At 36.7% G+C, this 23,328-nt stretch overlaps 1 protein-coding gene across 4 annotated transcripts in view; it reads left to right on the top strand.

Moving 5' to 3' along the window:
* Positions 1-23,328, top strand: part of EXOC6 (exocyst complex component 6) — a 222,696-nt gene that overhangs the window by 121,608 nt on the left and 77,760 nt on the right. For all 4 annotated transcript variants that reach the window (XM_021073792.1, XM_021073794.1, XM_021073795.1 and 1 more), the window contains exons 16-17: positions 7,110-7,221; positions 8,049-8,183. In XM_021073792.1, the coding sequence (XP_020929451.1) occupies positions 7,110-7,221; positions 8,049-8,183 (247 nt within the window). The remainder of the gene's footprint in view (positions 1-7,109; positions 7,222-8,048; positions 8,184-23,328) is intronic.

Here is a 23,328-nt window from a genome sequence, read left to right on the forward strand (position 1 = left end):
TTTAAATCAAATTCCAGAAATAATAGCATTTTATCCCTAACTACTACTTCAGGATGTGTTTGTAAAAACAGTAAGGATATTTCATTGTTTTACCACCCTTAACAAAATTAACACTATTCCATAATATCAATTCTCTAGTTTGTATCAATATTTTCTTGACTATCTCCCAGATATCCTTTTATAGCTAGTTTGTTTGAATCAGGGTCCAAATAAAGTTCAGACTTTGCATTTGTTGTTAAATATGTTTGATCAGTATCCCCTCTTTTTTTTTTTCCTTTGGTTGTTTAGATCTTACTAATTTATTTTAGTTTTTCTGTTTCTTAGGTTACCAGTGGCTAAATAATATTCCTTCTTTATGTCATTGACTTGTCAAAAAGCTGGTATTTGTAATAGTTTTTTTCTCAAATAGGCTTAAGTGAGGATTCAGACAGAATTAGTTAAGAATTAATAAACAGTGCTGTTCCTATGGCCGATGTGATTATATAGGCAAGAGAATAGCATTTATCTGGTGTGATGAAAGTAATACCCAACAATTAGGGAGATGAAAAATGTGATAATATCATTGTTTTGCAGATAAGGAAAAAGAGACTCAGAGAGGCTATATTGTTGATCCAGAATGACCCAGCTAGTTAGTGTGAGAGCTGTCCTAAAGGATCAGTCTTCTGACTCGCACCTTAGTGAAAGTATCTGGCATATAAAGAACAATTAGTTAATGTTAGAGGAACATTCCTCTCAATCCCACACCTTGTTCTGGCCACCTAGATGGACACTGCAATATAGTCATATGAGGAGTTCCCGTCGTGGCTCAGTGGCTAACGAATCCGACTAGGAACCATGAGGTTGTGGGTTTAATACCTGGCCTTGCTCAGTGGGTTAAGGATCTGGCATTGCCGTGAGCTGTGGTGTAGGTCGCAGACATGACTCGGATCTGGCGTTGCTGTGGCTCTAGCGTAGGCAGGCGGCTGCAGCTCCGATGAGACCCCTAGCCTGGGAATCTCCATATGCCGCGGGAGTGGCCCTAGAAAATGCAAAAAGACCAAAAAAAAAATATATATATATTATATACAGTCATATGATATATTTGTAATTGGGTACTTTGTAGGAGAGAGTGGTGATGCTGACTTTCATGTCTCCCTCTCTAAAATCTATTTTTCTAAATTTGTATACTGAATATCATGAATTACCCTTCAATATGAATCCCTTCTGAATTTTAAGTCGTAAAGAGGCATTAAAGTAGTTCAGATATTACAGTTCTTTATTTTTCAAGCCGAAACAATGAGATCAGAGACAGTTGTTTTTATTTTACTGTAACTGTGTCTCTTATTTTAAGCTGTCATTGCTTTGGATTTAAATGATGTATAAATAAAGAGAAAAAGAAATGTGTGTTCTGCCAGAGTGAAAGAGTTGCCCGATTTTTTTTTTTTTTTTTTCATTTTATGGTCACGCCTGCAGCATAGGGAAGTTCCCAGAGGTCGAATCACAGCTGCAGCTGCCAGCCTACACCACAGCCACAGCAACACCAGATCCAAATCACTTCTGTGACCTATGCTGCTTTTTTTTTGTGAATAGGTATTCTTTAAAAGATTTCTTAATTTTTGTTGTGAAAGAATATGAGTTGGTGAGCAGAGGAAAAGAAAAGAATACAAATACTTCACACATAGCATCTGCTGTACTGTGTTTCTCAAAAGCCAGTGATTCGCAAAATGTGACCCGAAGACTAACAGTGTTATTATCACATGGGAAATAACCTGAAATGCAGCCTCAGACCTACTGAATTAAAAACTCTGAGGGTGGTGTGCTTGACTTTATCAAGTTCTCTGGATGCTTCTGATACAATCTGCATTTAAGAACCACTGCCTAAGAGTTCGCTGGTGGCTCATTGGGTTGAGGATCTGGTATTGTCATTGCTGTGACTCGGGTTCAGTCTTTGGCCTGGGAACTCCCTCATGCCATGGGCATGGCCAAAAACCAAACCAAACAAAACAAAACAAAAAAAACCCCAACAAATCACTGCCTTAAGCTTCATCATACTCTACTAACCTCTTATACCAAAGTTTCTAAAACTATATTTTAAAGACTTTAGCTTAACTTCAATCATAAAACTTACTGGAGTAGTGTATTCTCTCAGCTGTACAAAATGACACACACTATCAGCATTTGAAGAACCATGAATACAAATGAATTAACTGAAAAGGAATGACAGACTATTTTTCAATAGTTGAGCTCTAATGGTCTGAGACACCAAACATTTATGCCTGTCTTTTTTTTGTTATTGAACATTCTAAAGTTCTGACCTAAAACAGAGGCAATATAATGTGAAGTGAAGAACACAAACTTCAGACTTAGACCTTAGTTTGAATGGTGCTGACGCTAGGTATAGAAGGACATTGAGCAAGTCACTTAAACTGTTTAAGTTGTGGTTTTCTGTAAAATGAGAAAAATCATTCATATGGTGGTTGTAAGAATTAAACGAGATAATGTGTGTGTATAAAGCATTCAGTGTAGCCTGGGACATGGTAGGCACATAAGATATAGGAGAGGGTGGGATACTATAGTATTACATGTGAGACTAGAGCTTGGAGTGTTTTTGCTTTATTTGCTGGTGTTGGCAGACTGTTGAAGAATTTTTTAACTAAGGAACGACATGACTGGAGTAATATTTTAGAAAGTTTACTCTGGCCTCAATGTGGATGGTAGATTGGAGGGGGATAAAAACACAGTCATGTTGAATTGGTGAAGACAATGGTTCAAGACAGAGATGAAGGAAGACTTGAAGTAGTCAGGATCTGTAGTGAAGAAGAGGAGGAACATATAAAAGAAGTGTTTAGGAGCCTAAAATTAGAGTATTTGTAAATGAAGCCATTAAGAGACAGAGAAAACATGTATATTTAGGTGGACTTGAGTTAGTGTATATACTCTCAAATAGATTCTGGTTATAGTCATCTTTGAAAACAGTGATGCATGCATTCATCTTTTTACTATGGGGCATACATATACAAGTGAAAGGGAGAAAAAAGAGGTCTCCCCTTAATAGTCATCCTACAACTTGGCTAAAATATATTTGAGAATTACTCTTAAGACTGCACTCCTGAATCTATAACTCTGGTCTCCCCTCATCTTTTCTTTTAAATGTAGATTACTATAACATTTTCTAAATTGATAGCATGTACAATATGTATGTCTAACAAGTACTTTTTATTATCTAATCTAAGCATTGATTCTTGAAAAATAGGACTGATAATTAAAATATTGTTAAACTGTAGAAAGTATAGAAATCTAGCAGTTTGGAAAGTTTTATTTACAGAGGAGAAATAGTAGATCTCTAATTGTTGTTTGATTTTTTTTACAGCATTTATAACACCAAAGATAAAAAAGCCATCATTCATAATAGTCCTTTTGTTTGTTTGTTTAGGGCCACACCTGTGGCATATGGAAGTTCCCACGGTAGGGACTGAATCAGAGCTGCAGCTGCTGGCTTACACCACAGCCATAGCAATGCCAGATCTGAGCTTTATCTGTGATCTAGACCATAGCTCATGGCAGTGCTAGGTCCTCAACAAGGCCAGGGATCCAACTCGCATCCTCATGGGGACTAGTCAAGTTCCTTCCCACCTAGCCATAACAGAAACTCCAATTGGTCATAATATTCTGTATAACTTTCCCTAAAGCTTCCCTATTGACTGACCAGAAATAGAATTGCTCCCTCAGTTCTTATTCTTTATGTGTATGAACTCGTAGCATTACCTAGAAGTAAATATTGTATACTGAAGCTACAGCAGAGAAGACTATTTTTTCCTTATCTCTTTGATAAAAACATTTGTCGTTTTCATTAGTTTCATACCCAGTTGTTCTAATTAACTCTCTATGATGATGTGTTATTCATTCAGCAAGGCCTTTATGCCTACATTTTTTTTTTTTTACTTTTTTCATTTTTAAATTTTTTGTCTTTTGTCTTTTTAGAGCCGTACCCATGGCATATGTAGGTTCCCAGGCTAGGGGTCGAATCAGAGCTGTAGCTGCCGGCCTACACCACAGCCATAGCCATAGCCATGCAGGATCCGAGCTGAGTCTGTGACCTACACCACAGCTCATGGCAACGCCAGATCCTTAACCCACTGAGAAAGACCAGGGATTGAACCTATGTCCTCATGGATTCTAGTCAGATTTGTTAACAGCTGAGCTATGATGGGGAACTCCACATTTTTTTTTTTTTTTTTTTTTTTTACTGTTAGCTTTATTATACATTGGCTGATTTTTTGTTAATGAAAGTAATAGCTCAAAATAAACAGAAACAGCAATAGTTTTTAAAAATCTAAATCTAAATTTAGTCTAGATTATCAGCTTTCTGACATATATTTTTATTTTAAAAATTTACACCTGTCACCTAAAATTGAGCTATTAGAGGATTTTTTGTTGTTGTTCTTGTTAAAGAGTTATGGAAAATGATTTTCTGTGTTTAAAGCTCTTTTTGAACATAATTCATAGTTAACTTTTTTTAAAAACAAGATCTTTGGAGCATTTGTAGTAAAAAGGTTTCTTTTAATATGTGAATAAAAGCAAGGCCAGAGAATGAAGTGACTTCATGAAGAGACTCCAAAGTCTCAATTATTTGTTTGCAGAGGCAACATCTGGATCTAATATGATCTTTAAGAAATTTTCAGTTTTCGGAAGTTCCCGTTGTGGCTCGGTGGTTAATGAATCCGACTAGGAACCATGAGGTTGTGGGTTCAGTCCCTGGCCTTGCTCAGTGGGTTAAGGATCCAGCATTGCCGTGAGCTGTGGTGTAGGTCTCAGACATGGCTCCGATCCCACGCCAGTGGCTACAGCTCTGATTAGACCCCTAGCCTGGGAACCTCTGTATGCCGCAGGTGCGGACCTAGAAAACACAAAAAGACAAAAAAAAAAAAAAAAAAAAAAAAAGATTGAATTACTGTGGAATGCAATTTAAAAATTAGGAAGAGTCCAAGTTAGAGGCTCAAAAGACAAGGAGTTAGCAAAAAAATTACTCAGTATAAAAACCTCATGGGGGAAATCCTGGACATTGCTGGGAAAATTTTGCTTGCACAAATACAGCATAGGTGCTGATAGGGTTTTTTTTCTCTGCTTTTATTTATGGAAGAAAAGGATGCATTGACTCAGCATTCAAGGAAGTTCAGGGGAATTAATCAAAAGACATTATATGTCATAAAAAACTTTGCATCTGAAAAGGTTGTTATACAGGGTTTCTTTAAGCATAATTTGAATGTCAGTAAAGAAACCAGAGGAGTTGGCAACCACCTCCTTTTTATCAGCATGAGTACATTGCTTATTCTAGGGACACTATTGATAGAGTTTTTGCCAGAGAGGGGTTTCTTTTGTTTTTGTTTTTGTTTTTGTTTTGCTTTTTGGGGAAGCACATCTGTGGCATATGGAAGTTCAGAAGTTCCCAGGCTAGGGGTCCAGTTGGAGCTACAGTCGCCAGCCTACACCACAGCCACAGAAACAAGGGATCCCAGCCGTGTCTGCGATCTACACCACAGCTCACGGCAATGCTGGATCCTTAACCCACTCAACGAGGCCAGGGATCAAACCTGCATCCTCATGGATCCTAGTCAGGTTCGTTAATGTCTAAGCCACGAAGGGAACTCCTTTTGTCAGAGTTTGCCGCCTAGTAACCCTGAAACCCTACTGGTATTATATACATTCCCTGGGAAGTCTTGATTTTAGATATAAAGAATAAGTGAGACATATTCTCCTCAGGTCTGCCACAATTAAGGTAACTACTAGAAGTTGATGAGTACCTGCATTAAAATGGAGTATGTTAATTAGAGTAGTAGTGAGAATTATCGGTGTTTTGTCAAATCTTGCTCCATTTGCATACTTGAAATAAATATAAACTACTAAGTGTTTGTATTTCTTAGATTTTTAAGAGTAATGTTTCAGTAAAATAAAAAGTAAAAAGATGCTTAAATTAGAATGTTAGACTGTGTTTAAGGCAGTGGGTCTCAACTGAGGCAATTTTGCCTCTCTCCCCCGCCCCCAGAGTATATTTGACACTGTCTAGAGACATTTTGGATAGCCACAACTAGGGGGAGGAGTGCTGCTGCTTGCTTCAAGTGGGTAGAGGCCAAAGGTGCTGCTAAACATCTTTCAATAATATAGGACAACCCACAACAAAGAATTATCTAACCTAAAATGTCAGTAGTGCTAAGACTGAGAAAACTTGGTCTAAGGACAGCTTAACTATTTTGATGATGAAGCTATATACAAAAAATCATTATTGACTTCAATTGAAGGGCTAGTGATTAGAAGAAAATAATAAGCAGTCCTAGTCTAGCTGTCTTGAGGGTTTTAGAGGTATTATATATAGGGTTAGTTCTTCTCTCTCCCAGATTAAAAGTAGTGTAAGACATTTATTGCTTTAAATCTTTTTTAAAAATATCAATGGAAATGGATAGCTTAGTTATGTTAAAATTTAGTAATTTTTCTTTTTTTGCGGGGGGCGGCACCTGTGGCATATGGAGGTTCCCAGGCTAGGGGTCGAGTCGGAGCTGCAGCTGCCAGCCTACGCCACAGCCACAGCAACGCCAGATCTGATCCTTGTCTGTGACCTACATGACAGTTCACAGCAACGCCAGATCTTTAACCCACTGAGCAAGGCCAAGGATAGAACCCTCAACCTCATGGTTCCTAGTCAGATTTGTTTCTGCTGCACCACAATGGAAACTCCAAATCTAGTAACTTTTTAATTATATCTATAGAGCTCACATCAATTTGCATTTTAAAAGTAATTTTAGCTATATTTGTATATAAAATGTCTTTGAAATTGGCAGTTCCATAATGGAGTCATAATTAAGAATAGTTTTATTTCCTTATACTAAATATCCCATGGTTTTACTATAATGGTTAATTGAATACACTTAAATTATTCCATAAATGAGCATTCTACTTTATGGAAAGTATCCCTTTTGTGAAACTAAATTGAATTGAAATATGTGATTTAATAAATATGAATAACTTTAATTTATTTAAAGATATAATGGAATTAGAGTAAATTATTTTAGTAAGTTGTGTTAAATTATTTAGGAAGCTAATTAACTGTACCCATAATATCAACCTTTTTTTTTTAGCTCAACAGAAATAGATGATATGCTTAGAAAATCTACAAATCTGCTGCTGACCAGAACTTTGAGTAGCTGTTTACTGAATCTTATTAGAAAGCCTCATATAGGTTTGACAGAGGTATGTTAAAAAGATATTTATAGCTAAATGTTTCATTATATGAAACAATTATTATAAATTAAGTTATTGTTGAAAGAACACCATCCTATAAAGTTAGCCCTCCATTTTAAATTTATTAATAGAAGTGGATTGGTTTTCAAATAAAAGTGTCATTGTAAATTCAAACAGTGTGAGGGAAAAGGGCTTACATGTGGAATAGTAGATAGTTGAAGGTGTTAGAAGATATATGAAGATTTATGTTTTCCAGACTTTACATGAAAAGTGAAAATACTCATTTTTTTTAAACTTGGTGAATGTATAAAATTTGAAAAAGTGCTTTGAAAATTTATTTTAATTAATTGGTAGTTAGACTCAGGTTTTTTTTGATGATAGCATTAATAGCAGTATTTACAGCAGGCTTTTTGTTTTGTTTTGTTTTGTCTTTTGTCCTTTTAGGGCCACACCCTCAGCATATGGAGGTTCCCAGGCTAGGGGTTGAATTGGAGCTACATCTGCTGGCCTATGCCAGAGCTATAGCAACACCAGATCTAAGCCGCATCTGTGACCTACAGGTTGAGGCAACACCGGATCCTTAACCCATTGAGCAAGACCATGGATTGAACCAGCAATCTCATGGTTCTTAGTCGGATTTGTTTCCAGTGCACCACGATGGGAACTCCTACAGCAGGCTTTTGAAATCAGACAATCACTTGTACTCTATAATGGCATAATGCTATAATTATGCAAAGATGGTACAGTTGCTAGAAGTAATAATCCTGTTTTTAAAAACCAAATGGCTTTGTATACATGTAACCTTCATTTTACCAGAGCTATTTTCTATTTTGTAGCTAGTGCAAATCATCATAAACACCACACACCTGGAGCAAGCTTGTAAATACCTTGAGGACTTCATAACTAACATTACAAATATTTCTCAAGAAACTGTTCATACTACAAGACTTTATGGGCTCTCTACTTTTAAGGTATGTAAAAAATCTGACCAAAATTTTTATTACACCCGCTATAAGCAAACTTTTAAAAATTAAAGACAGTTTTTATTATACACGTGATTCCATTATATTCCTAACAATTAAAAATTAGAGGCAATCATTGTCCACAATGAGCATATAAATTTCAGTTCCTTTTTAGTATTTTAAACATCTTATTAAAATGAAGAAAAGTATATTGATTTTCTACAGCTATTTTACATCTTCATGTTTTGAAGACCTAAGAGTAGTGACAAATTGGTCTAGTTGGATTTGCTTTAATATCTCAGTTTAATATTTAATTGTATATGTAACATATGTAAGTGTGTATGTGTTTGAAAATTTAAAATGTAAGAAGAATTAGATAAGGAAATTAGGTAAGCTTTGCATCCTTTACTGGCTCTGATCTGAAGAAAAATAAATATTAACCTTATTATATGTTACTCAAGTCCTACACTTCTGAATGGAAAGATTTCTGTTTTTCTAATTCCATGGGATATACCAAAAAATTAATTAATTGTTTTAAGCAGAATGGAAGATTAAATAATTTTGTAAATTATTCATAAACTATTTTATTATTTTATTGACTCGATGTAATCTAGATGAGACACTGGCATAGTCTAGTAAAATAAAATCACTTTGCATTGAATAGTTTGTTCAGTTAATATAAACCATTTACTCATCCCTTGTGTATAAAATAGGCTTGCTAGTTTAGCCTCAGAGCCCTTTTCAAGTTTTCTATTAAAAAGAATTCTCATCTTCCTATTCTTATATTACAATTACCCAGTTTATTTCCTAAAATTATAACATAATCATTTACATTTAAAGAATTCACTATACTTGTATTTAGATATAGCTGTTTTAATTAACCAGACTTTGAAAGTGTGAAGTCCATAAAAGACCCTTGGTTCCTAAAATTAAAAGCCTAGTCTCTAAATGTTACACACCTCTGATGATTTTTGAGCTCATGTGGTCATCCTAATATAAGAAATAAATGCAGATGATATCTGAGTGAATGGATTGATAAAATTGTTAAAACTAATAAGTTGTACAAAACAGGTATTCATTTATTCAGATAGTATATAGTACAGTAAGGGCATATACTCTGGAGTTAGACTGCTATGTAACTTTGGGTACATTCTTAATGGTTCCTAGATTTGTTATCTGTAAAATTAGAATAGCAATATATTACAATAATTTTGAGGATTAAAGGGGATATGTAGCACAGCGCCATCAATTGTACATGATTTATGCTCTGAACACTCTTATTAGGTGCTGAAAATATAGAAATGTATCTCTGCCCTCAAGGAGCTCGCAGGAGGAAAAAAACTATTAAAAGACACTTGGCAATACTACTACCTCATTGTAGTTTTGATTTGCATTTCTCTAATAATTAGTGATGTTGAACATCTTTTCATGTGCCTACTGGCCATTTGTAGAAACAAGATGCTTTAGGTTAAGGTAGCTTGGAACTTCATTGCTCTAAATCTGCCTGTAGAGAGGAAATGTTTAGAAATTTAGCTCTGATCCATCATTCCAGTGGTACTTAAATTGACATACAACTGCCATAGGATGCCCCTTAAGTTTTCTCAGAAATCAGGAAATCAAGTTTGGCCTGTACACATAGTAGAACACCCTTGCTTTTTGGTATTTCTCTTAGCTTTACACAGAACTCAGGAAACTCTTTCTGTTTTAAGATATGAGAGCAAGAGCTATTTCAAGCTCCATATGTGAAGGTCAAGTGATCTTCAGTTCTACCTTTGATCTGTTTCAAGAGGAATTTGTCTTAAACTGTGATATGAGAAAGCAATTCAACGAAGAGAATTGTTAAATCATTATTAAGGTGAATTATTAAGGGAGATTGGGGGAATTTACATTCATAGTAATTAGTCAGTCTGTAGGTGATTCAATTACAGTCTTGATTACAGACATTGACATGGATTGTTTAGTTAACCTCTTAGCCTGATTCTTTTCAGTCCGATAACCTGACCAAATATATCCATACTTAATTGCTTAATGACTACAGACCTACGCACTTACATGATCCTTTTACCCACACCTCCTCCATTTGCATCCCCTCAAAAACCTCACATATGCATATACAGAATGCATGATTTTCTGTATTTGTTTACATTATGAAATATTATACAGACCATCTTGTTAGCTTGCCTTTCATTGTACAGAATCTGTGAGTGATACAAGAAGTTAAGTAAGTAGTTCCTGCCCTCAAGCAGTACCACAGTTTTTTGAAGTGAACTTGGATCCACACTGAGAGCTACTTGAAGCTAATTTAAGATATCTAACTGAAAAGATTTGCATCAGAATAGAGGGGAAAACAGAAATACCATTCCTGTAGTATAGAAATGGCCCAGTTCTTTTTCTTTGGTATCAGAGCTCTTCGCCTTTGCTCCGGAGGCTTTTTCAACCTGCCACCCAGAAGATTCCTTTCCTTCAGAGTCCTGGCAGTGATTGTAATTTTAAGTGCCTAGGAAGAATATGCTTGCAATTCATTTTCAGTTAGCTTTTTTTTTTTAATCTGTTGATGAGTGTGTACAATTTTTTTTTTTTTTTGTCTTTTTAGAGCTGCACCCTGGGCTATAGAAGTTCCCAGGCTAGGGGTCAAATCAGAGCTGCAGCTGCTAGCCTCTGCCACAGCCACAGCAACACCAGATCTGAGCCTTGTCTGCAACCTATGCCACAGATCAAGGCAACACCAGATCCTTAACCCACCAAGCCAGGCCAGGGCTCGAACCCATGTCCTCATGGATACTAGTTGGGTTTGTTACCATTCAGCCATGACAGGAATTCCCTAGAAAGTTTTGTTTTTTAGGACTATGGCTAAAGTGACAGTGTAAATTATGTTTGATTGAGGGCTTGAAATTCTCTTCCTTTGGAGCGTGGACATGATACATGGGGACTAAAAAAACTTTTTTCTTGAAATGTAACCTGCATACATAAACACACACAATATATAAATGCAAAAATTATAAATAGATATAGCTCAATTAATTATTAAAAAGTGAACACAGACTTCTAATTTCCAATCTGGCAAGTAAAAAGCTTGAAAGTTGTTACTCTGTCCTAACAAGTAAAAAGCTGATAAAACTGAAAAATCAACAACTCTTCCTTGATCTTTCAAAGAAGTGAGATTACAGGACACACTGCTATAATTCCCCCCTCCTCTGCCACAAATTGGAGAGAAAGGCAAATACAAAGAATCATACTTGATGGAGCAGAAACCAACAGGAATCACTACTAGGGCAGGAAAACCTGAAGTGTAATTGACTACTAGAAGTTCAGTATAGACCAGTTTGAGAGTTAAACCTCCAATAAAACCCAGTCTTAGAGGGCACCGAGTTCTCCCAGTGAAGGCTTAAGAAAAATCTTCTTACACTTCCAGCAGGGGAGAAGAAAAAAAGGAATGATTTTGAAACATGCCAGAGCATTCTGTTCTTTAAGCATTCTGTTTTTATCAACAAGACTTAACTTCAAAAGAAACTATTTACGAGTGCCTAAACTATTTACCAGTGACTCAACTGTTGGGGGAAGGAAGGGAAATACCCAACTTCGGCCTCCAATGGCCATCCTGTTCAACTTGAGGAGTGGAAACGAAAAGCACTTGCAAAGTTCACAGCTGAGAAGCAAAGGCTTACTTAAAGATGGAGACCTAATATAGGACTGAAGAACACTTCCTCTCCCCCCCCCCATGTCTTATTACCACATTATTAAAGGCCTAATTACTGCAGTTCTTTTCACCTAGCACATCATGTCTGCTCTCAAAAAAAAAAAAAAAAAAAAAAGAAAAAAAAAAACAAAACTACAAGGCAGACTAAAATCAAAAAATACAGTTTAAAGAGGTATTATTCTGGCTTCAGAACCAGATTCGGATATGTCAGGGATGTTGGAATTGTCAGACCAGGAATTAAAAAAAAAAACCTATGATTAATATCCTAAGGACTTTAATGTATAAAGTAGACATCATGTGGGAACAGATGGGTAATTTAAGCAGAGAGATGGGGACTCTAAGGAAGAATCAAAAAGAAATGCTAGATCAGAAATACTGTAACAGGGGATTCCCTTCGTGGCTCAGCGGTTAACGAACCCGACTAGGATCCATGAGGATGTGGGTTCCATCCCTGGCCTCACTCAGTGGGTTAAGGATCCAGTGTTGCCATGAGCTGTAGTGTGGGTTGAACACTGTAACAGGAATGAAGAAGGGAAACTGGATTAAGATGGCAGAGTAGAAGGACTGGAGCTTATCTTCTCACTTAAAAGCAACAAAATTATAACCATCTGCTGAACAACCTTCAACCAAATAGACTGCAGACTATCAAAAAAGATATCCTACTCTAGGAGACAAAGAGGAGGCCACATCAAGATGGTAGGAGGAGCAATTATGCAATATAAACAACTCCATACCTGTTGGCTGGGCAGCCTACAGACTGGAAAGTAACTGTATCACAGGGAGTCATCTATGGGAGTGAGAGTTCTGAGTTCCATGTCATGTCCCAATGCCTGGGGATCTGGGCCAGTGGGGCTTGTGCACAGAAGCTCCATGGAACTGGGGAAATTGGAGACCCTATTCTTAAAAAGCACACATAAGCTTTCATATGCACTGGGTCCCTGGGCAAAGCAGAGACTCCATAGGAATCTGGGTCAGACCTGCCTGCATTTCTTGGGAGATCTCATGAGAAAAAAAGGGGGTGACTGTGTTTTGTTGTGGGAGAAGGACTTTAGAAGCAAAGGTCTTGGGAATAATCATTGGTGTGTACTCCTCTAAAGGAGGCCATTTTGGAAAAATCTGGCCCCACCTATCAGGGCTGAGAACCCCAGGGCAAACAGTAATCTGGATGGGAACACAGCCCCACCCATCAGCAAATAGGCTGCCTAAAGACCCCCCCAGGCGTACAACCATATCTAATCTCACCCAGAGACAATAAAATGGCAATAAGAACATGCATATCAATAATTACCTTAAATGTAAAGGGACTGAATGCCCCAACCAAAAGGGATAGACTGGCTGAATGGATACAAAAACAAGACCCATACATATGCTGTCTTCAAGAGACCCACTTCACTTCTAGGGACATGTACAAATTGAAAGTGAGAGGATGGAAGAAAATATTCCATGCAAACAGGAATCGAAAGCTGAAGTAGCAATACTCATATCATACAGAATAGACCTTAAAATAAAGAATATTATAAGAGACGAAGAAGTACATTACATAATGATCAATGGATAAATCCAAGAAGAAGATATAACAATTGTAAATATATGTGCACCCAACATAGGATCATCTCAATATATAAGGCAACTGCTAATAACCTTAAAAGGAGAAATTGACAACATATTAATAGCAGGAGACTTTTAACACCCCACTTCCAGCAATGGAGAGATCATCCAGACAGAAAATCAATAAGAAAACACAGGCCTTAAATGATGCATTAGACCAGATGGACTTAATAGATTTTTATAGAACATTCCATCCAAAAGCCACAGAATACCCATCTTCTCAAATGCACATGGAATATTCTCTAGGATTGATCACATTCTGGGCCACAAATCAAGCCCTGGTAACTTTTAAGAAAATTGCTATCATATCCAGCATTTTTTTCTGACCACAATGCTGTATAACTGCAAATCGATCACAAGAAAAAAATCTGCAAAACACACAAACATGTGGAGACTAAACAATATGCTACTAAACATCCAATGGATCAAAGAAGAAATTATAAAACACCTAGAAGGAAACAACAACAAAGACACAACAATCCAAAAACCTATGGGATGCAGCAAAAGCAGTTCGAAGAGGGAAGTTTATAGCAATACGAGCCTACCTCAGGAAACAAGAAAAAGCTCAAATAAACAACCTAACTTTACATCTAAAGCAACTAGAGAGAGAACAGATGAGACCTAACATTAGCAGAAGGAAATCATCAAGATCAGAGTAGAAATAAATAGAAATGAAGAAAACCATAGGAAAGATCAATGAAACTAAATATTGGTTCTTTGAAAAGATCAACAAAATTTCTAAATCCTTAGCCAGACTCATCAAGAAAAAAAGATAAGGGGTTCCTGTCATGGCTCAGTGGTTAACGAATCCGACTAGGAACCATGAGGTTGTGGGTTCAATCCCTGGCCTTTCTCTGTGGGTTAAGGATCTGGCATTGCCATGAGCTGTGGTGTAGGTCACAGACGTGGCTCTGGTGAAGGCCAGCAGCTATAACTCCAATTAGACCCCTAGCCTTGGACCCTCCATATGCTGTGGGTGTGGCCCTAGAAACTACAAAAAAAAAAAAAGACACACAAAAAAGACAAAAAGATAAATCAATAAATTAGATCAATAAATTAGAAATGAAAAAGGAGAAGTTACAGCAGACATCCCAGAAATACAAAGGATCATAAGAGACTACTACAAGCAACTACTGGCTAATAAAATGGACAACCCAGGAGAAATGGACAAATTCATAGAAAAGTACAATCTTTCAAGACTAAACCAAGAAGAAATAGGAAAGATGAGAAGACCAATCACAAGTATTGAAATCGAAACTGTGATTAAAAAACTTCCAACAAACAAAAGTCCAAGACCAGATGGCTTCACAGGCGAATTCTATCAAACTTTTAGAGAAGAGCTAACACCTATCATTCTGAAACTATTCCAAAAAATTGCAGAGGAACACTCCCCAAACTCATTCTTTGAGGCCACCATCACCCTGAAACCAAAACCAAAGACACCACAAAAAAGAAAATTATGGGCCAATATCACTGATGAACATAGATGCAAAAATCCTCAACAAAATACTAGCACACCAAATCCAACAATACATTAAAAGGATTGTAGGAGTTCCCATTGTGGCTCAGTAGTTAACGAGTCTGACTAGCATCCACAAGGATGCAGATTCGATCCCTGGCCTTGCTCAGTGGATTAAGCATCTGGTATTGTCATGAGCTGTGGTGTAGGTCACAGATGTGGCTTGGATCTGGCATTGCTATGGCTGTGGTATAGGCCAACAGCTACAGCTTTGATTTGACCCCTAGCCTGGGAATCTCCATATACCTCAGGTGTGGCTCTAAAAAAAAGCAAAAGGATTGTGCATCATGACCAAGTGGGATTTATCCCAGGGATGCAAGGATTTTTCAATATCTACAAATCAATCAGTAGGATACAACACATTAACAAACTGAAGAATAAAAACCATGTGATCCTCTCAATAGATGCAGAAAAAGCCTTTGACAAAATCCAACACCCATTTCTGATAAAACCCTTGAGAAAGTGGGTATAGAGAGAACCTACCTCAACATAATAAGGCCGTACATGACAAACCCACAGCTAACATCCTTCTCAGTAGTAAAAAGCTGAAAGTATTCCTGCTAAGATCAGGAACAAGACAAAGATGTCTACTCTTCTTCAGCATAGTTCAACGGCTTGGATCTAGCATTGCTGTGGCTGTGGTGAGGTCCAGAAATCGAAACTGTGATTAATTCTACCCCTAGCTTGGGAACCTCCATATGCTGTAGGTGTGGGCCCTAAAATGACCAAAAAAAAAAAAAAATAGACAAAAGACCTGTACTCTGAAAACTATAAGATTTTGATGAAAGAAATCAAAGATGACACAGACAATTCAAACATGCTCTTTGATGTAAGAATCAATGTTGTTAAAATGACTATATTCTCAAAGGCAATCTACAGATTCAGTGCAATCCCTATCAAATTACCAAGAAGATTTTTCACAGAACTAGAAGAAAATGTTTCATTTTATTTATTTATTTATTTATTTTGTCTTTTCGCCTTTTCTAGGGCCACTCCCGTGGCATATGGAGGTTCCCAGGCTAGGGGTTGAAATCGGAGCTGTAGCCACCTGCCTATGCCAGAGCCACAGCAACACAAGATCCGAGCTTTGTCTGCAACCTACACCACAGCTCATGGCAATGCCAGATCCTTAACCCACTGAGCAAGGCCAGGGACTGAACCCGCAACCTCATGGTTCCTAATTGGATTCATTAACCACTGTGCCATGACGGGAACTCTGAGAACAAAATATTTTAAAGTTTGTTTGGAACCGCAAAAGATCCAGAACAGCCAAAGCCATCCCGAGAAAGAAAAATGGACCTGGAGGAATCAGGCTCCCTGACTTCAGACCAAACCACAAAGCTACAGTCATCAAAACCATATGGTGCTGGCCCAAAAACAAACATATAGATCAGTGGAACATGATAAAAAGCCCAGAATTAAACCCACACATACACAGTCAACAAATCTATGACAAAAGAGGCAAGAATATACAATGGAGAAAAAACAGTCTTTCAGTAAATGATACTGGGAAAACTGGACAGCCACATGTAAAATAATGAAATTAGAACACTTCCTAACACCATACACAAAAACAAACTCAAAGGTGATTGAAGACCTAAATATAAGACAGAATACTCTAAAACTCTTAGAGGAAAACATAGGCTGAACACTGTCTGACATAAACTACAGCAATTATCTTCTCATATCTACCTTGTAGAATAATGAGAATAAAAACAAAAACAAATGGGACCTAATTAAACTGAAAAGTTTTTGCACAGCAAAGGAAACCCTAAACAAAACAAAAAGACATCCCATAGAATGGGAAAAAAATATTTGTAAATGAAGCAACTAACTGACAAGGGGTTAATCTCCAAAATTTATAAACACCTCCTTCAGCCCAATACCAGAAAATCAAATAATGCCAGCAAAAATTAGGCAGAAGATATAAACAGTTCTCCTAAGAAGACATACAGATGGCCAAAAAGCACATGACATGGTGTCCGACATTACTAATTATTAGAGTAATGCACGTCCAAACTACTGTGAGGTACCATCTTACACCAGCCAGAATGGCCATCATCAAAAAGTCTACAAACCATAAATGCTGGAGAGGGTGTGGAGAGCAGCAAGCCCTCCTACACTGTTGGCAGGAATGGAAATTGGTGCAACCACTATGGAAAACAGTATAAAAAAACTAAAAATAGAATTACCATTTGAGCAGCAATCCCTCCCACTCCTTTGCATCTATCCAGAGAAAACCATGACTCAAAAAGATACATGTACTCCAATGTTCTTTGCAGCACTATAAACAATAGCCAAGACTTGGAAGCAACCTAAATGTCCATGGACAGAGGAGTGGATCAAGAAGATGTGGTACACATACACAGTGGAATATTACTCAGCCATAAAAAGGAATGGAATAATGCCATTTGCAGCAACATGGATGGACCTAGAAATTATCATGCTAAGTTAAGTTAGACAGTGAGATACCAGTGTTGTATGCTATCGCTTATATGTAGAATCTGAAAAAAGGATACAATGAACTTCTTTGCAGAACAGATAATGACTCACAGACTTTGAGAAACTTATGGTTTCCAAAGGAGACAGGTTGAGGGATGGAGGAATAGGCTGTGAGTTTGGGATGGAAATGCTATAAAATTGGGTTGTGATGATTGTTGTACAACCATAAATGTAATAAAATTCACTGAGGTAATAAAAAAACAAAAATAAAATCTTGACAAAAACAAACAAAAGAAGAAATAAAGAATACCTTTGATGGATCCATCAGGATATTGGACATGGCTGAGAAAAGGCTCTCTGAGGATTTGTCAGCAGAAACTTCCAAAACAGAAAAGCCAACAAGAAAACATTAAAACAAGCAAACAAACAAACAAAAAAACCCTGAACAGATTATCCAAGAACTGTGGGACAACCACATAAGGTTAAACCTTTATGCAGTGGGACTATTAGAAGCAGAAAAAAAGAGAAAGGAACAGAAGCAATATTTGATCCGATAGTGACAGAGGATTTCCCACGAATTAATGTCACACAAAAAACCCTGAATTCAAAGACAATAGAAAACACCATGCAGGATAAATGCCAAAATAATTACACCTAGGCATATCATATTCAAACTCTACAAAATTAAATATAAAAAAACCCTTAAATAAACCAGAGGGGAAAACCTACTTAGAATAACAAAGAAAAGGATTCTATCTTACTTTTCTTCATAAGCCATGCAAGCAAGACAGGAGAGGATGAGGATTTCCTATTGTGGCACAGCAGAAACGAATCCGACTGGAGCCATGAGATTGCAGGTTTGATCCCTGGCCTCGCTCAGTGGGTTAAAGATCCAGCATTTCTGTGAGCTGTTTGTGGTGTAGGTTGCAGACGTGGCTCAGATCCTATGTTGCTGTGGCTGTGGTGTAGGCCAACAACCATAGTTCCAGTTGGACCCTTAGCCTGGGAACCTTTATATGCTGTGGGCACAGCCCTAAAAAGAAAAGCAAAAAAAAAAAAAAAAAAAAAAATGAAGTAATGTATTTAAAGTGTTGAGAGAAAAATACTCATCAACCTAGAATTTTATATCCTGTAAAATTATCCTTCAAAAGTAAAGGAGAAATAAAGACTTTGTCAGATAAACACAAATTGAGGAAATTTGCCGGTAGACCTGCCTTTCAAGAAGTGTTAAAAAAAAAAAAAACAAAAAAACTTCTTCAGAGATAAGAAAATGATAGCTGTCAGAAACTTGGATATACATAAAGAAAGGAAGAGCATCAGAGAAAGTAAAAATGATGGTAAACTTCTTAATTGATCTAATAACTGTTGGAAAGAATAATAGCAAATATGTATTCAATTGTGTATGGTTTTTAATATATCTCTATGTGTATATATATGCATATATATGTATACTTATGTATGTTTGTATGAATGACAGCAATGACACAGGAGTGGGGAGGGAAGAATTTGGATTGTTTTGTTGTTATAAGGTATTCACATGACCCATGAAATTTTATAGTGTTTTTTGAAAGTGGGCTTAGAATAATTGTGAATGTATATTGAAAACTCTAGAACAACCACTAAAAACAAACAAAAAGAAGTATAAGTAATATCCTAAGAAGGAGAAAATAAAATCATACAAATGCTCAATTAATATCACAAAAGGTGGAAAAATGGAATACAAAAGTAGAAACTGTGTAAAAAATAGAAAACAGTAACAAATATGGTAGATATAAGTCCAGCTATCATTAGTCAATTTAAACATCTCTGACCTAAAAACACTAATTGAAAGACATAGATTGTCAAAGTGGATCAGTAAAAGCAAGACCCAATTTTGTGTTGTTTACAAAATCCACTTTGAATATAAAGGTACATATGTATTAGAAATAAATGAATGGAGAAAGATATGTTAGCAGTAATCAAAAAAGTAGAAGTGGCCGTATTAATTCCAAACAGAACAGACTTCAAACAAAGAAAGTTATGAGGGATAAAGAGGGCCATTATATAATGATAAATCTGTCAGTTCTCCAAGAAGACATAAAAATTTTTAATATCCATATGCCTGATAATAGAGGGTCAAAAAGTGTGAAGCAAAAACTGATAGAACTATTAGGAAAAATGAATAAATCCACTGTTATAGTTAGAGGCTTTAGCACCACTCTTACCAGAAATGGTCGGACCCAGCAGACAAAATAAATAAGAACATAGTTGAACTCAACAATACCATCATTCAACTGGATATAATTGACACTTAGAAACTGCTTATCAAGCAACAGCAAAATATGCATTTCCCTCAAGCTCACATGTAACATTCACCAAGATAGACCACATTTTCAGGCATGAAGCACACTTTAACAAATTTTAAAGAATAGAAATCATACAGTGTCTTCTGTCAAACCTCAATAAAATTAAACAAGATATCAGTAATAGAAAACTGGAAATTCCCAAATACTTGGAGATTAAACAACATACTTCTAAATAATACATGGGTCAAGAAGGAAAGGGGGGAGTTCCCATCATGGCTCAGTGTTTAACGAATCAGACTAGGAACCATGAGGCTGTAGGTTCGGTCCCTGGCCTTGTTCAGTGGGTTAGGGATCTGGCGTTGCTGTGACCTGCAGTGTAGGTAGCAGACGCGGCTTGAATCTGGTGTTGCTGTGGCTCTGGCATAGGCCAGTGTCTACAGCTCTGATTAGACCCCTAGCCTGGGAACCTCTACATGCTGCAGGTGCGGGCCTAGAAAAGACAGAAAGACAAAAAAGGAAGGAAAAGGATAAAAAGAAATATTATGAACAACTCTATGCCTGCAACTTTTGACAACCTAGATGAAATAAACCAATTCCTTCAAAGACACAATCTGTTAAAACTTGCACAAGAAGAAACAGACAACCTGAATTGGCCTGTATCAATTTAAGAAATTGAATCAATAGTTAATAACCTTCTAAAACAAAGTACTAGGCCTAGATGAATTTGTTCGTGAACTCTATCAAACATCTAAATTAGACATTATACCAATTCTCTACAGTATTTCTCCTTCCCTCCCTTCGTTCCTCCCTCTCTCCTTTCTTTCCTTCCTCCCTCCCTCCTTCTTTCTTTTCCTCTTTGATTTCTCCCTTGCTTCCTCTCTCCCTCCCTTCCTTCCTTGCAGCATATAGAAGTTCCTGAGCCAGGGATTGATTCAGAACCACAGCTTCGACTCTACACTGCAGCTGCAGCAATGCCAGATCCTTTAACCCACTATGCCCGGTCAGGGATCAAACCTCCACCTCCACAGGGACCTGAGCCACTGCAGTCAGATACTTGATCCACTGTGCCACAGTGTGAACTCCCAACAATATCTTTCATGTAGAAGCAGAGAGAATACTTATGAAATCATTCCATGAGGCTGGCAATACCCTAACACCAAAACCAAAGATATTACAAGAAAATTACAGACCAATATCTCTCATGAACATAGACGCAAAATATTAACAAATTGGGTCTAACGATTTGTAAATGGAATTCTACAGCATGACCAAGTGGGATTTATCCCAGCTAATGCAGGGCTTGTTCATCATTCAAAAATCAATTAAGATAATCCATCACGTCAACAACTAAAGAAGAAAAATCACATGGTTATATCAATGGATACAGAAAAAGCATTTGACAAAATTCAGCACCCATTCTTGATAAAAACACTAACTAAACTTAGAGAATGTTTTCAACTTGATAATGAATGTCTATGAAAATCCTACAGTTAACGTCATCCTTCATGGTGAGAAACTTGATGTTTTCCCACAAATGCTAGGAATTAGGTAAGGCTGTCCTCTCTCACACTCCTTTTCAACATCATACTGCACATTCTAGCTAATGCAATAAGACAAGAAAAGGAAATAAAAGATACAAGGATTGGGAAGGGAGATATAAAACAATTTTTTTGCAAATTACATAATTGTTTATGTAAAAACTCTGAAAGGATTTAAAAAAAAAGAAAACCTTCTGAAAACTAATTAGTGACTCTAATGCAGTTTCAAGATACAAGGTTAAAACACAGAAGTTAACAGCTTTCCTCTTTATCAAAAAACTCTAAGAACTCCATACAAAAACTACTTGAATTGGTAAATGAATTTAGCAAAGTAGCAGGATACAAGATTAACACTCAAAATTTTGGTTGTATTTCTGTATATTGACATGGAAATATTAGAAAAAGAATATTTTAGAAATACCTTTTAAAATTGCACCAAAATTTTTAGATACCTAGGAATAAACCTGACCAAGGAGGTAAAAGACTTATACATTAAGAACTATAAAACATTAATCAAGGAAATTAAAGTCTTAAGCTACTTATATTAAGGCTACTAAAAGAAAATTGACAACTTATAGAAAAACCAAGTCAAAATGTCTTAAACAGTAAAAGGAAATTATTAGCCAGTGTGATTGGAAAGTTCAAGAATGGGGCAGATTTCATGTAAGGCAGAGCTAGCTGCACAGCAACTGTCACCAAGGACCTATAGTCCCTTCATCTTTTAACTCTGCTTTATGTAGTTTTGTCCTCATGGTCAGACTACACATGGTGGCCCAGCAGTTATAGACTTTCTACTCTGGTAGCAAAATGGCTGTGAGGTCACAGTTCAAACCATATATCCTCTAGATTTGTCATCTAGAGGAAAAGAGAAAGTGACCTTCCGCTAGCTACTATGGAATTCTCAGTGAAGATAATTGATAGTTGACTTAATAAACTCATCAGAATCCATTCTTGAAACTAGCTACAGTTTCAGTCCTTTTCACACCAGATAGTGCTATAAGTGGATACAGAGTGATTTTCCAAATGTATTCAAGGACTGTTCCAAGTAGGGGGAATGGGTGATAGTCATAGATGTTTTCTAAAATATTCAGCTGTATTTCTACTTAGCTTTTATTTAAAACATACATGCTTATGGTCTATGAGGTCTATAATGGAATTTGTTCATATATCTGTTTACAAAAAATTTATTGAGGTGACTGTTGTACACTTGTGGTTAAGAACCACTGATAGTATGGTATCATTTAATTTTTGTACATTAAAATACACTATTTCTCATTATATGAGATACATTGCTGCCTCCAGAGGGTACTGTTTCTTTAACGAGTAAAGAAAGAATAGCTTTGAAAAGCTGAATGTTAAAATTTAATTTAGGAGTGAGTTGATAATGTTACTGACTTTCTGGTCAGACCTGAGAGTATTGAGTGTATTTTGGTTTGAGAGTATTCTGGTTTCAGCTGCAGTAGAATTCCCCAGGAAGTCCAGTCTTTAGATTACAATTAGTGATCTTTTTTAGAAATGTTTTAGCAAATGATTCAGTGTATTCTCGTGTATAAATACAGGAAAAGTTACAGTGAAATTTTTTTTTAATTTTTACAGCTGTACCTATGGTATTTAGAAGTTCCCAGGCTAGGGGTCAAATGGGAGCTGCAGCTGCCAGCCCGCACCACAGCCACAGCAATGCCAGATATCTGGGCTACATCTGTGGTCTTTGTCACAGCTTATGGCAACACCGGATCCTTAACCCATTCATTGAGCAAGGCCAGGCATTGAACCTGCATCCTCACAGACACAATGTCGAGTTTTAACCTGCCGAGCCACAATGGGAACTCCCTACAATGTGTTTCTTTCCTTGCTCTTATTTCTTTAAAAATAAAATGCAGGGAGTCAGTTTACGCACATATGTTTTATGATGATTGTATTTGTCTGGATTATAAAATAAGCAGAATCCTTAGTTCTTAGCAAAGTCCTGTTTCAGATTTGACTTTAAAACACATTCCTACCTAGGACTGCTGTCTGAATTTTTTTTTTCACACAGCACCAGCCGCTAACTCCCTTAGATTTCTTT

Source organism: Sus scrofa, chromosome 14, assembly GCF_000003025.6.
Source record: "Sus scrofa isolate TJ Tabasco breed Duroc chromosome 14, Sscrofa11.1, whole genome shotgun sequence".
NCBI classification, from domain to species: domain Eukaryota; kingdom Metazoa; phylum Chordata; class Mammalia; order Artiodactyla; family Suidae; genus Sus; species Sus scrofa.